The 15,885-nt window shown below is 37.8% G+C and overlaps 1 protein-coding gene across 1 annotated transcript in view; it reads left to right on the forward strand.

Annotated features, from left to right (window-relative positions):
- Positions 1-8,963: 8,963 nt before the first annotated feature.
- The window catches only part of POLA2 (DNA polymerase alpha 2, accessory subunit), a 633,383-nt gene continuing 626,461 nt past the window's right edge, over positions 8,964-15,885 (forward strand). The window contains exon 1 of the mRNA XM_044075741.1: positions 8,964-9,256. Within this exon, the coding sequence (XP_043931676.1) occupies positions 9,175-9,256 (82 nt within the window). The 5' untranslated portion in view covers positions 8,964-9,174. The remainder of the gene's footprint in view (positions 9,257-15,885) is intronic.

The following is a 15,885-nucleotide window of genomic DNA, read 5'->3' on the forward strand; positions in this document are numbered from 1 at the left end:
TCAAAAAGGTACCACAATTATTTTTGGAGAGTCCTTCTGAACTTCAGAATTACCCTGGGTATTAGTGGAAAAGGTGGAATGGCATAAAGGAACATTCCCATTGATGAATATGAAAATGTACATCTTTTTCTAGGCTTGCTTGCAAGGAACCCCGGAACAGAATGTGTCCAGTTGTTTGTTTTAAAAGAAGATGAACAGATCTGTTTGAGGTGTTCCAACAACTGGATCAATTTCTGGAAAATGCCTTGTTCAAATTTCATTCTTGAGGGTATGTCCTGGTGCTGCTAAGCTTATCTGCCACTATGTTTTGCTCTTATGGAAAGCAAGAGACTTGGAGGCTTAAAGAGGGCAGAAGAGCTACCACCCAAAGGCCTTTTCCTGCAAGGTGTCTATGAGGCAGCCTAGAAAGACAATCCTGTGTGACAGAGTCAAGGAGGATTTCTGAGCATTTATCTGGAGCCCCAAATTGGTAAAAGAGAAGATACCTATTGAAAAGACTCTTGACATCTGGGAAAAGGCTCTGAGAAGATAAGTAAGTCATCTGTATAAGGACATATGAGAACACCATTCAGACTGCAATGACCTATGACTGGTGCTTTACACTTTGTAAACACCCTAGTAGCTACAGATAACCCAAAGGGTAATGCAAAGAACTGATAACATGGCACACATACAGAAAATCTGAGAAATTTCCTGAAGCCTTTGGCTATGAGAATGTGATGGTATGCATCTTTCAGGTCCAATTTTACTATAAAACTTCACTGGGCATGAAGGGTAATGGAATTTGAAGACTCAACATCCTGAATTTTGAAAGTTTCACATACAGATTTAGAAAGAAAAGATCTGGAACTGGTCTCGAAGACTTTTTCTTGGGTGCCAGAAACATTCTGGAATAGAAGCCTTTGCTTTTTTGATTTAATGGCACTGGTAATATGACTCCTAGGGTGAGTAAGTGAGGAAGAACCTGGGGGAAAAAATGTTTGGTTCGGAGACTGTGGAGGTACGCCCCTGAAGGGAAGTATTTGTATCCAGTACAAGCTGTATCCTTAACCTCTTTTAACACTCATTAATTTGAAACCGTCTGCTCCCAATGGGAATGTACGAAGCCAGTTTTCTGGACAGATTTTGAGAGATAGAGGCAAGAGGGATGAGGAAGGGAAAGAATGCTTGTTTAGGCATTCTGAAGTACTAGCCTAACCTTTTTTTTTTTTTGGAAAAATCCTTGGTTTTTTTTGTTGCTTCCCTCCTGACATCTCTTTTTAGTTCCTTGTTTGGCCTGTGCAGGCAGGCATTGTTTGTTTTACTTCTTTTAACTGGAAAATAGGATTCAGGAGATTTGTCATTGGCAATCTGAAACATCTTAGAAACTCCCTGTATTAATTTCCGTCTCTTATCAAATTGTTAGAGGACCTGAGTAACAACTGAATTTAAAATTTCAAACTTTTCCTCAGCAGAAACTTTTGATTATGTTCTCAGGCGGGTCTACTTCATTTGATCAAAAGACCATTTCACCTAAACCCATTTGATCGAAGGTTAATTTGATCAAAAACCAGTATTCAAGGCAAATAGAGATTTGTCCCCCTCCCCAATGTTGTGTGACCCTGGAGTTGGTATATATAGTTGGGGGGTGGGGGGTGAAGCCCCCACACCCAGTTTCCTTTAAAAGAAGAAAATAAAACAAAAAGTACAGATTTTAAATGAAAATAGGTGGAGGGCTGCGCCCCCCACACCCCCCTAACTATATATACCAACTCCAGGGTTGCACGACATTAGGGAGGGGGACAAATCCTAGTTTTATGCCTTGAATACTAGTTTTCAATCAAATGGGTTTAGGTCAAATGGTCTTTTGATCAAATGAAGCAGACCCTCTCAGGCATATCTCTTCAATACTGTTGCAGAAGCAGTGGCCCTAGACATAGTATCAGCACAATCAGGCATATTTTGTAAGGCATATTTTGATACTCGAGAAATGGAAGATGTTAAAAACCATGGAATTTAAATAGGCACTACGTTCACAAAGAAGTATAGTAGGTAATTCTTTTAAACTCTCTGCACAAAAAAAGAACAAACCACCAGATATGGGTCAGATAGTTACTGATAGTTAAGAATTCTGTATGCCAAAGTGGAAGAAGGAAATATTGTCTTACTAAATCTGTTCAATACCTTTGCTTCATTGTTCACAGGGAAGGATTGGAGGACACCATCAGTCTATTACCAGCTGGCAAAGATGTGGACATAGCTGCAGGGTCAGACCTAAGGTAAAAAAACAAATTTTTGTTAACATGAGAAACATTAAGAAGTCAATTCGCCTTTTTGGGGAACTAATATTTGAGAATCATGATTGCTACAGTCAGCATTAAATACATCCTATATAGCTGGCAATATTTGAAGTATGTGAGTGGAATGAGGCATATCTACTTGTAACATACCATAACATCTCCTCATTTCAGGAGAAACATTAACCTGCTCCATAAAAACACCTCATTCACTCTGGTGATTGTCCGAGAAAAGAAAAATTCATTCAAAAGAGGTCATAAGGATCAAGTTTCCTAAGAATCAGGAATTTGGGGTTGTGATTCTGCAGGAAAAGAACCTCTGTTCATGTTTATATCAAAATCATCTGACATGTCTTCCTTGGGAATGTTACTGTTGACATCTTTCTCAGGTAGGAGTTTATGGGAACCAGGACTAACAGCCTGTAACAATTTCCTAGCTAAAGTAAGAAAAAAAGAAGTTATGTCTTACCATAACGTTCCATCTGTGTTGTAGGTCTTTGTCCATTCGTTACAAATAGGACTTTGGTTCCGTCTTCAGAACTTATATGGCCGTTCCAAGCTCTTGCCAGCCAAAAACTCTCAGTTAAGACCTACCCATAATGCCTCTCTCCTAGTTACTTCAGATCGAGTTTGCCCACCCCTATATAATAGAGGTAGTAATAGAAAAATAGAAGAAGGCTCTGTCTGAGCAAATACCCTAACCAGGAGTTCCTAAAGTCCACCAGGAGTCCAGGCAGGGGGAAGGAGGGTGGGAAGTAATGAATGGGCAAAGATCTACAACACAAATGGAACGTTATGGTAAGACAACTTCTTTATCTGATGTTGTAAATCTTTGTCCATTCATTACAAATAGAACCGAGTCCCTAGCTACTTGAGTCCTGGGTGGCCCTAAGGAAGGATATTCCTGAGCACCATAGAGCAAAAAGATGCTTGTCCCCTGGAGACCAAATCCAATTTGTAATGAAAGATAAAGGTATGAGGTCTTGCCCAAGTGGCTGCTGCATAGATATCATCCATAGAGGCTCTGGAATGAAATGCTACAGAAGTAGCCATAGATCTGGTAGAATGAGCTTTTATTCTGGAAGGTAAGGGTAGCTTATTCTGTTGGTAGATAAAGGTAATGACATTTCTAAGCCAGGAGGATAAAGTCACTTTGGAAACAGGTTTACCCAATCTGGGTCCTGCAAAAGCCAGAAACAATTGATCTGTTTTCCTGAAAGATTTAGTCCTGTCCAAATAACAACAAAGCTGCCAATGCACATCAAGGGTATGCAAAAAGTACTCCCCTCTTTTAGAATGCTGAGGAAAGAAAACCAGCAGATCAATAGACTGGTTAATGGAAAATCCAGAAATGACCTTGGGCAAGAAGGAAGGGTCAGTACGAAGGGACACCCTATCCATGTGGAAGATCAAGTAAGGTCTCTTGACACTCAAGGCCTGCAGCTCAGATACTCTTCACGCTGAGGTAAGTGCTACTAGAAGTAAAGTTTTCCCATGACAAAAATTTTAAATCACATGAATTAAAGGGCTAAAAAGGAGGACCTGTGAGAGATTGAAGCACCAAAGTCAAGCCCCAGGGTTCTAAGGGAGGCTTGACCGGAGGTTTAATGTGTAATATTCCTTTCAAAAATGTGTGACATAATTGAAGAATTATCAAGTCCATTATGAAAACTGGCGATAGCTGCTAAATGTACAGTGATCATCGATGTTGAGGCTCCTGCATGTAAAAGAGTCGTCAGGTATTGACGGATCTTTTGAATAGACATAAAAAAGGGATCTATGTTCTGATCTTTGGTCCAAATAGAAAACCTAGTCCATTTACTAGAATAAACTTTCCTGGTGGAAGGTTTGTGTGAAGCCAGAAGAATTTCACGAACAGGAGATGGGATGTCAGGCAGCCTGACAATCATTGGAAGTGGAGGAACCAAGCTGTGAGCTTGAGACTGTGGAGGTTCGGATGAATCAGTCCCTGAGAATGAGATAACAGGTCTTGGGAATGATCCAGGATCCACAGGATGTGAATCGGATGAGGCCATAGAAACGGGAACCAGACTTGACGGGGCCAGTAGGGGGCAATGAGGATAATTTTGCTTCTCAACCTCTGAGCTTTCTGGAGAAATTTTGGAATGAGGGGAAATGGAGGAAAGGCATACAGAAGACCTGGGGGCCAATCGTGCATTAGAGCATCCCTCAGGGGTTCTCCCTGAGGGGGATTCAGGGCAAAGTAACTTCTGCATTTGTATTTTAGGGGGGAAGCAAACAGATCACAGCAAGGCCTGCCCCAGTGACGGAAGATCCGATCTGCTGTTACAGGGTTGAGGGACCACTCATGAGCCATCAGGATGTTCCTGCTCAGATTGTCCGCAATAAGGTTGGAACTCCCGGGAAGGTGCATTGCTATAAGAAAGTGATTGGAAGCTATTGCCCAGTGCCAAATCCTCATGGCTTCCTGACACAGGGGGTAAGATCTGGTTCTGCCTTGCTTGTTGATATACCAGATGACTGACATGTTGTCTGACTGAATTGCAATGGTCCCAGAGGGTAGGGATGCATGGAACGCTTGCAACGTTAAAAGAACTGTCCTCAGTTCCAGGACATTTATGTGCAAATTGTCCTCCATGGGGGACCAGGTGCCTTGAACCTTCTTTCCCTGGAAATGTCACCCCCCACCCTAACAGGGAAGCGTCCGTGGTCACTGTGGCCGTGGGCTGGGGAAGACAGAATGGTCGACACCAAAGATTCGTTTGTGGCTTCATCCACCATAGCATTTCTTCCTTGCAACAGTTTGTAAGACGTATCATGTGATCGAGTGTTGAGTTAGAAATGACCATTGTGCGGACAGGAGCCACAGCAGGATTCTCATGTGCAACCTTGCCAGTGGTACTAATGTAATGGCAGCTGCCATGGAACCTTCGAGTTGCAGTACAAGACGTGCTGGTACAAAGGTCTGAGGAAGAAGGTCTTGGATATGGTGTCTTATTTTCAAAAGCCTGTGAGAGGGAGAGAGGCTTGACAGGATGTTGTGTCGAAGACTGCTCCAATAAATTCCAGTGTCTTTGTTGGGGACATTTGAGATTTGTCCTTGTTGCTTGTAATCCCCAAGTGGAGAGCGAGACCTTGAGTGAAAGAGAGGCTGCGGACTAGGAGATTCCTGGTCAGAGTGGTAAAGAGCCAATCATCTACATACGGAAATACCTGGAATCCTTGTAGTCGAAGATGAGCTACCACAATTGCCATACATTTGGTGAACAGTCGGGGGGGCTGTCAAGAGAATGAATTTCGTGCCCTGAACTGGAAGTGATTGGAAGATACAGAGCCTGGTGACAAAGAGGTCTGCACCGAGGGCACCAGCGAAGCATGGAGCTGACTCTGTTCCGTAACTGACGGAGATGCAGGAACCAAGTGACTCCGTTTTTCCTTACGTTTTTTGGTCTTTGGAGGGGGTGAGACCTCCGACCCAGATAAAGCCTCAGAAAAAAGGTGTCATGATTAAACCTTTCAAAATAAGCTTATTTTTATGTTCTGCTAATGTACAATTACTACAACTAGCACAAATGTCACAGTCAGCTTTAATATGATCCACGCCCAAACAAGTAGACACAACGAGCATGTCCATCTGAGTTGGACATCTTATGCCCACACTTGTCACACTGTTTAAACCCCAACTTAGCTTTGTCTGACATATTAAGGCAACAAGGCTATCCTATAGAAAAAACAAAATAAGGGAGAGAAAAAGGTGAGAGAACTCTAACAATGGTATTTAAAAAAATACCACAAGTTGTAAGGAAGGGCCTATCAAAGGCAGAAGAGAGGGACAGTACCAGTAATGGCAGAAATTAAATTACCAAGGTAAAGAGTAGGGAATAGAATTAGGTTATAGGTGACAGTGAGAAAATACTAAATTGACTAAAAAATAAAAAGCTTTGAGTAGAAACTATCTTAAAAATGACAATTTTCTACTTAGCTTTGAGAGAGATGGCTAGCACGTCTGACTAGGAATGCAGCAAACGAGATCTGAAGTAACTAGGAGAGGGGCATTATGGGTAGGTCTTAGCTGAGAGTTTTTGGCTGGCGCGAGCTTGGAAACGGCCGTATCGGTTCCGAGGATGGAACCAAAGTCCTATTTGTAATGAATGGACAAAGATTTACAACATCAGATTGGCATTTACAAAAGACACCATGTCTTCAGATGAACAATGTTTTTTTTTTTGTTTCTTTACAGGTTTAACTGAAGCCCAGCTCAGAGATGGTATTTCTGTCTCATCAAGAGGTATCTTTCCCCAGCTACACTGAGCAATATCTCCCAGAGTAGCTCATAACCCAAAAGAGATGGCTCTCCCTTGCCTAAATTCGAACTGCAACAGCCAAAGAGGCTATTGCTGGTTTCCGGTTCATGGTGGCTAAAAGGTCTACAAAAGAGGAAGCCAAAGCGGTAAGTGAGTGGTTTGAGGAACAAAAAATGGCCACTGCATAGTCACCTACTATCAGATGAGGGATTGACTGAGCTTGGGGAGTTTGCAAGGGCTCCTTGTTAAGTTGCTTTTTTTTCTAATAACTTGTCAATTGCACCTCTGACCAACAAACGGATAGAGAAGCATAGCTGAAACATAGCTTATTATTTGCCTTACCCTTGGCTACAAACAAACTTTAAATTACAATGCTAGTGAAAGTCTGACAGTGCAGATCTATCAGCTGTACCTACTTTAGAGGTATGTACCAATTTTCAGGCTTGATTTACTCCTTACTCCTTCATATGGTGTAACAATTTTTTGGAAGTATATCCCTATTTTCATGTTTAATTTACCCAGTAACATAATTTTCTGAATCCCAAACATCACATAATGTTTTGAAGCTGTTTAGAATGCAGCAAACCAGACTGCGAGGACTCACATATTACATGTTTTCAGAAGGAAAAATAAATGACTTTGCAAGGTAGAAATTTGTAATATCATTCAATAAAGTCTACAGATTTTACACTGTATTTAATAAAATTATTATATTTTTGCCAATCTCAGATTTTTAACTTGTGTTTCTAATAGTATCCAAGAGTTCTACTGGAAGTGGGAATAATTATGAAGTATTCTGTATTTAAGTGCTAATTAGGTGTCCAGATGTTTAGGTGGATGTAACTACCTCTCAAGAGCCTTTGTACATATTTTCAATGACTGCAGGTTAAGTATGGTATCTCAGTTTTTAATTTCTCTAAGTCTTTTGCGTTTCTAATATCATGATGGGAATGGACACCATTTATTAGTCAAAGTATGATTAAAGTTCATAAAATTAGTATTGTTTTAACATTTTGATGTTAGCCAAAAGTGCTCTTTGCAGCACCCCCAATGTGCCAAGAACTGACTCCTTCTGCAATTCATACAGTTACATGTATCAGTAGCATATCTAAATAAGATTTTAAATTCCTTTTTATGAAACCCATTGCTCCTGCTATTGGAACTGTCTGTGTATCCTTCTTCCACATTCCCCTCATTTCTGCCTACAAATCCTGTCATTTTATGGCTTTGTGTCTCTATATGCAAGACACTGTAATCACTGGGTGTAACAATTTCAATGATGAATGCTACTTTTGTCTTGGCTGTGTGTCAGCTATGGTGTGAGAGAAACCCTGTTGCAGCATTTAAGACTGAGTGAGGAGGTACAGTATGCTGAAGGGCAGCATGGGGGCGGGAGAAGTATTATTACACCCTAAAATACAAATAAAAAAAAAAAGTTTACACACTGTAGGTACATGTAATTGCTGCTTGTCAGTCAACCATAAGAGTGCTTACAATTATTGAGTCTCCACCTTAACTGGCACAAAAAGAAGAAACTAGGTTAATGTGCTCTATTAACGCCGTTCACGTTGCAGAGCGAATTGGGAAAAAAAATCCAAAAATAATTGACAATTAGGGTGACTTTTAAGATCTGAGTATTAACCTGCGGCATTGACAGAATAAGAGAATGTGAATTAATGTACCGTTTTTATGTAAAATAAGTCTAAATCTGTAATTACTGTCATTATTCATTAAGTGCAATTCCCCACCATAACTCTCAATCTTGTATCTCCAAAATGAGGAACACTAACTCTCATAACGTGGAACAAATGGGTAAAAATTTTGGACACTTAACTAACAGCGTAATAACGTCCAACTAAGAAGCTCACAGGTTGGTTAGAGTGGTTACTTTGTACTTATAAAATGTTACTTTGATGAATGATTCGGTAACATCTGCCATGTATATCAGTCAAAAACATTAGTAACACACCAAATCTGACAAGCCCTTTCAATGTGTAACTTCGAACTTTTAAATACCCTAAATGATGAACGTTTCTTATAATGAGGTACACTTGAGAAGTATTTGCCTGTTCTCTTTTAAGATGTATCCAGTGTGACAAGCGGCGTAGAGGACTGTCTAATTTGCGCAACAAAAATCTGCAACCGCGAGTCACGAGCGCCAAAGTTTGTTGATTATGGCCATCTGCTTTATGTAGTGAAATACAACCTTTGTTTCATTTTTTCACAACATTGGAAACAGAAGATACTTAGCAATAACCTTGAAAAATAAGTGTATTATTTTTGTTTACTTTAACAATTACATATACAACACTGCCTTTGTTAAAACTCTACCCACTGGTAAGTCGATATGCGTTTTGACACCACTATTTTCCGATAGGCTTACGTGACGCATGACGAGCGACGGAAGAAAGACTTAACGCGGGAGATTCTTATTTCCTAGTCTGCCTTACATGCTGTACAACTGTAGTTTTAAAGTAAGGGAATGTAGTTTCGACGTATGGGACTTTTATTTTCAGAAATTCACTACTGGCTGTAAACAGGGAGCAGACTGATTTTTTTTATAGCAGAGTAGTAATTTTGTCCATTAATACTTAACAATAACTAAACCAGAGATGGCTGTTTCTTTAGAAACTATTGTGGAAGAAATGAGAATGTTTGAGGTGGAGGTGGAGCAGGATGACGTAACAGAGAAACGTGAGTGATGCTGCGTGTCAACAACTGTGAAATCGCATTTACAATTGAACTTCATTTGTATTTAGACGTTAAATTTAGGCGGTCGATTATTTTCTAGATTTGCCTGAATTTCTGACTTCATGTGTACCCAGTTTTAATGTCAGTAGAATTATCTATTTAAGTAGATCTGTACATTTTGCATATGCGTAGTATTGTCCAAAATAAATACCTATTAGAACTTTTTGCACTGTGAAAGCAGTGTCCTGCATACCCCAACGACTTAGAGCAAGACATCTGGAGAAAGCTAAAAAAAATATATTTTGTGTGTGTGTGTGTGTGTGGGGGGGGGGGGGGGGGGTGGGGACAAGGCCCCAAAAGTAGGGACATATTTTAAACATTGCTCTTATAAACTTAGAAATTGCTAGAATGATGTTTTGTTTTAACATGCATTTTTCTGAAGGACATGAAGTCTGAAACTCAGTATCTGTCATTATTCAATGACTTCAATACTTTGCAAGAGCACCACACAGTTTATGAGGCATAGAACAAAAAAATATGAGGTGGGGGACAGACACCCCAAAAGTAGGGACAAACTTTAAGCATTTCTCTTATAAACTTAGAACGTTGCTAGAATAACAGGTTTTGCTTTAGCATGCATTTTCTGACGGATATGAAGTCTGAAATTGGAATGTTTGTCATTATTCAATTACTTCAACCCTCGACAATTTATATTTATATATTTATTTATTTATTGACATTTGATTATCATTAAAGTCTGACTGGGTAGAAGCCCATTTGTTGCAGGGACCCAGGGAGCAAAGCTTCTAATTATTACAAAACATTTTAAGAAAAATAATTTTACAATCTTCAAAAATAAAACAAAAACATGTGCAGTTTAAATAAGTATAACAAATTATACGTAATATAAAAAAATTGGTTAAGAATCACTACAAGTTGTATAACAATAATTTAATATTTAGAGATGTTAGTTTGTAAAAAAACTTAAAAGTAAGTTAGTCTAATACAAACAGGAATTGCAATATGAAGTGAGGGAAAAACAGGCATATGGTATGTTTAGAAAGAAAGTCAGGGAAGAGAATTTGATAGAAGTAAGGAAGTAAGTGAAGAAGGGAGAGTAAAGAGTTATAAGGTATGAAAAGGTACTTGTTCACATTTAGGAATATAGTTTATCCTGGTATGGTGCAAGAACAGAGCCTGATTTTAGATCGGAAGTCTTTCAGAGTGGTTTTGAAAGATGGAAGAGAGGGTGTTGACCTGATAAATGTAGGCAGGTAAGGAGTTCAAGGCCTTGGCAACATTGTACGAATATAGATACCACCTAGCAGATCTGAAAGGTTTGTAGACAGGAGTTTTTGGTCACTGCATTGCAGTGACCAACTGGGAACATAGTTGTGTAGAACGTTTTTAGGGCTAGACAGGCAAATGGATGCTGGATAATTTTATAGGTGGTAAGAAGATGTGTATATGTTAGTTGATGCGGCAACGCTAACAATTTGGGTTTTTTAGTGCTATGCAGTGGTGGATTTTGAAAGGGATATTTGCTGCAAATTGAGCAACTTATAGCATTATTCGTTTTAATTTTTGTCAAGCCTGGAGTCTAGTGAGGATGGGAACACCATAAAGAAGTGTGGTGAGGAGATGAGTAGTGGCAGGTGTAGTTTTGGTTGTGCTGGTGAGAGATTTTGTCCCTGTAAAGCATTCATAGTTTTTGATGAGTTTTTCTTATGCAGTTTTGTATATGCAGGTGGAATGGAAGATTATCATCCACTATCACCACTAATAATTTGCAATGAGAAGTGACTTCAGTGGTTGTATTATAAAGACAGAAGACTTTAAGTTTTTGTTTTTTCATGAGTGAGGAATTTTGGGGAAAAGTAGTAGTTTTGTGTTTTTTGAGGTTGAGCATGAGTTGTGAGTTACAAACTCGTTTCAGTGGCTGTTAAAGCTTCCTGAGTAAATTTTTGGAGGTGTACCATGTTGTCACATGTACAAATGACAGTGGAATCACCTATGTATTGTATTAGGGTGACCTGTTGTGTGGATGTATAGAGAGTGTTGTTGAAAATGTTAAAAAGGAGGGGACCAGGGATAGAGGCTTGTGGTACACTGGTAGTGACTGACAGGTATGGAGAGAGAGCATGGAGTGCCATTTTACTGACTGATACCTACTGGACAGATAGCTTTTGAACCATAGAAGGGTGGGCTGAGAGAGACTTGGTGATGACTTTTGAAGTAGAAGTTTGCTGTGACAAAATGTGTATAAGGCTTTAGACAAGTCTAGAAATGAGGAAGAGACTAATTTGCCATACTATGGGAAGGATGGAGGCCATGTTGTGTAGGGGATAGGAGTTCTTACAGGATGTGTTTTTGTATAGATTTTTCAAGTATTTTGATGAGGGGAGATAAGATTGCTATAGGTGTAAAGTTATTGATGTCTTTTGAATTTCTTCCTTTGTGCAGAGAGGTAATGTATAACATTTTTCCAGAGAGAGGGAATGTGGGATTCCTGTATTGACAGTGAGGGCTGAGACAGAATAGGCAATGCTGTTGGCTGCTATTTTTAGGTACCCTGTTGGGAGGTTATCAGTTGAAGAGGAGAATGGTTTGTTTATTTGAGTGTTTTTACATAGGATGTTGGCTCAGGTTTGAAGGTGAAAGAGGTTGTGGTGATATGTGGCTGTTGGACAGGGCTGGGATTAGATGTTTACGAATCCTTGTTTAGAGATGCTATACTTGTTTGTAAAATAAGAGTTGAAACTGTATTGCAGTTTTGAGTCAAGTTATCGGGAGAGGGGTTTGGGTTGAATTTTTGTTTGGGATATTAGATTTCTTTAATAGATGTCCAAATTTTTTAGGGCTGTGTTTCGTATTTTTTTTGTAAATTTAATATAGTATCCTTTTTTGTCTTCATTTATTTGTTTTTTGTACGATTGCGAAGCATTATGAAATTTTCAGGATTTTGAGATGTTTTATATTTTTGCCATTCTTTCCATGATTTTTCTCTATTCTGCATTAACATTCTACTCATTTTTGGATAGCCAATGGCATTATTTGTTTGTAGTCTCTTCCTTCTAGGAGGTGCAGAGCTATTTAGGATATTTAGAAAAGTTGTAGAAAATAAACCAGAAGGTTTCACCACGAAGGAAAGTCACCAGGATAATATTCCAAAAACGAAGTTCTTTATTTTATACAGGGACATAAATTAAGCGCTTTCGCGTAGAAGACACTACACTTCATCAGAAGTAATTTTAACAAACAATGAAAACCTTTTTATACAAGTTTTGGCGCCAGAATGAATAATTAATCATGTAAATGAGTAATTAAATCAAAATCAGTTTAACAATTGGTTGCTAAGCAGTGTCTATACACCTCAAACCATGCAATGCATATATACTTTTTTAAGGTTTGTGTCAGTTCCATTAAAAAAGGCTATTTCTTCATTTAGAAACTGCAAGTGATCTAACATATAATATGCAAGTATACTAAAAACTTTTGTTAATAAAACTCATGAATTAAATATATAAATAGTTAATCTCAAGAAAGATATTAAATACTGATAGTAAACAATTAAGTACATAATCATATTTACAAATGGATGTGTATATAAATTTGTCTCTATTATGATAAATAAAGATTCATATAGTTACAAATAAAAATAAATAGATGAAGTAATGAATAAATAACCATCTAATGACAATTCTATGCAAAATCAGTGCAAGATGATATAATAATAAATATAGCTTATGGGATACCTTAGAACATATATGCATATATGTTATGTTAATATTACATAAATAACACTTATTAAATAAGTATTTTAATTGTAAAACAACTGTAAATAAATCAATTTCAAAATATAAAAACTTATTTTGAAAATGTAACGTCTATTGTAAAAACAGCCACCCATAAATAAATATGTACATTACTCAAGAATCAATACTTTCTATTTTCCAATACTGGTTTTATAGATACATATTGGTTGATCCCTGGTGGTAAATGTGCACCCAATCTTAATATCCATTTTAGTTTTATGTTTGCTAGGTGATTCATATTATCCCCTCCCCTCAAATTTTTTGAAATAACTTGCAAAATCCTGAAACTAAAACTGTGATCATTAAATTCTAATACATGCTTAGCTAAGGCATTCAGCTCAATGTCTTTCTTTATATCGTAGACGTGGTTGTATACTCTATCTCTTAATCTTCTTTTGGTTAAACCCACGTAGAAGGCAGGGCATACATTACAAGTAGCTATATAAATTAAATTCATTGTATTACAATTGGAATAAAAATTAGGTTTAAAGGTGTATCTCCCTAAGGGATGCTGATAATCCTGTATATTGGAAACATTTACACATGTTACAACAACCACATGGGTAGGTACCTAGTTTATTGAATCTTGAGTGTGGGGGTGCTGTACTAACAATAGCATCATTGCAAAGGATTTGTTTCAAATTCTTACTGTTTCAAAAGGTAAATCTAGGTGCATCTCCTACTAATAGCCTAGTAAAACTGTCCATGGTCAAGACATTCCAATTTCTGATAATTATTTCCTTTAAGACTTCAACGTCATTAGTGTAATTCATAGTATAGGTCAAACTGTGACATATGTCTATTATTATGATAAATTTGAAAGGTAGGAGTGCTTACATTTAGGTCACTGGCATCTCTCTCTCTCTTACTTTGATGCTCAGTACTTTGTTCTTAATGTCTCTTACCTTATTGCGAGCATAGCCTCTTTCTACAAATAACTCTTCCATCTTGTTAGCCTCATCCTGCAAATCACTGCTTTCTTTACAAATCCTGCTAAGTCTGATGAATTGACCTTTTACTATACCTAAAAATGTGTACCTAGGGTGCATACTATCATAGCTCAATAAAGCATTTCTCCATGTAGATTTTCTATAAAGGGATGAAATAACTGTGCCATGATCAGAAAATTTTAGTGTTAAATCCAAAAAATGAATACTGTCATGTGATGTTTCCATAGTAAATTTTAAAAAAGTGGTAGTGGATTCTAAATAAGTGAGAAAAATTTGAAACTCCATTATAGTCCCCTCCCAAATGATTTGGATATCATCCACAAATCTTTTATAAAAAGTTATTTTCTTAAAGAGTGGGTTATTAAAGAGAAAACTAGTTTCCCATCCCAGTGATGGACAACTAAATTTGCGTATGAATTGGCACAGGGGGTGCCCATGGCAACCCCCCATTTTTGCAAGTAGTACTTATTCTTAAACATAAAAATGTTGTTACTAAGTACTAATTCTAGTAATTGGCCAATAAGTATTTGTCTATCATTCGTGAAACTGGCATTATTTACCAAGACCTCTCTAATGGCTTGTATCCCATGATCATTGGGAATGGCTGTGAATAAATCTTTGACATCTAAGGTTACAAAGAGATATTCTGAAGTGTTTTTCTTAAACTTTAATTCACTTAACTGGTCCAACAGCTGATAAGAATCTTTCAAGATGGCGGGTAAACTATCCACTATAGGTCTTAACATACTTTCTAGAAAGGAAGAAATAGTGTAGGTAGCCCATCTATCTCCAGAGACAATTGGTCTCATTGGTATTGGAAGTATGTTTTTGTGGATTGTGGGCAAACCTTTGATTATAGGTATAACAGGAGATTCAGTTAGAAAGTAATCATAAAATTCCTTGCTGATTTGCCTGCACATTAACAGATCATACAGGTCTTGTTTAATGTTATGGATAATCTACTCAACATTCTTGAATGTAATATTTTTATAAGTGCTGTTATCTGCAAGTAATCTCAACATATTATCATTATAATCAGATGTATTTAAAAGCACAACACCCCCACCCTTGTCTGCCGGTTTTATTGTTCTGTCTTGCATTTTTCTAAACATATTAAGGGACTCATATTCATGAGATGTTAAATTGTGGTAAGTGCTTCTTTTGGATTTCTTCCGGTAAAGATCATAGAAATCTCTTTCACAGAGTTTCATGAAGCACTCTACATGGATGGGAGTAGGGGGTGTAAAATTACTCTTAGATCTGAAACTCATAGTAGATGTATTCTCATGCATACTTTTTTGGTCTTTAAAAAATAATTTCAAAGCTACTGCTCGGCTAAACAATTTCAAATCTATCAAAGTGTCACTAAGTACACTAGATTGCGAAGGAATGAAATTTAAACCTCTATCCAATAATGTTAAATCAGAATGTGTTAAAACATGGTCAGAGAAGTTATAAACTAGATGGTTCAGTTCCTTGTCTTTCTTGACATCGCTTGTTTTTCTCCGGAAAATTTCCTCTTTCGTGGTCCTCTGCTGTTCGAGCGGCCCCTTACATATGATACTTGTTTCACTGGAAATGGTAAAAAACGTTGATTGTCATCTTGAGTTGGAGCTTTTTTTTTATTTAGAAAAGTTGTATTGAATTCACTTACAGCATCATCTAAGGGGAGGATTTTTAGGAAGTTTCAGTTAATACATAGTAATACCAGAAAACTACACATTTTATGAGGCGCAGACAAAAATATGAGGCAGAAATCTGGACATTCTGTGAAAATCGGGGCAGTTGAGAGGTGCTCTGACTGGCCACATGTGGAAATAGAGGATTATGCAGTTTGGGTTTTGGGAAAGGGTTTCTATGCAGTGAG

This window comes from Protopterus annectens, chromosome 6.part1, assembly GCF_019279795.1.
Source record: "Protopterus annectens isolate FY-2018-M chromosome 6.part1, PAN1.0, whole genome shotgun sequence".
In the NCBI taxonomy this organism is placed as follows: domain Eukaryota; kingdom Metazoa; phylum Chordata; order Ceratodontiformes; family Protopteridae; genus Protopterus; species Protopterus annectens.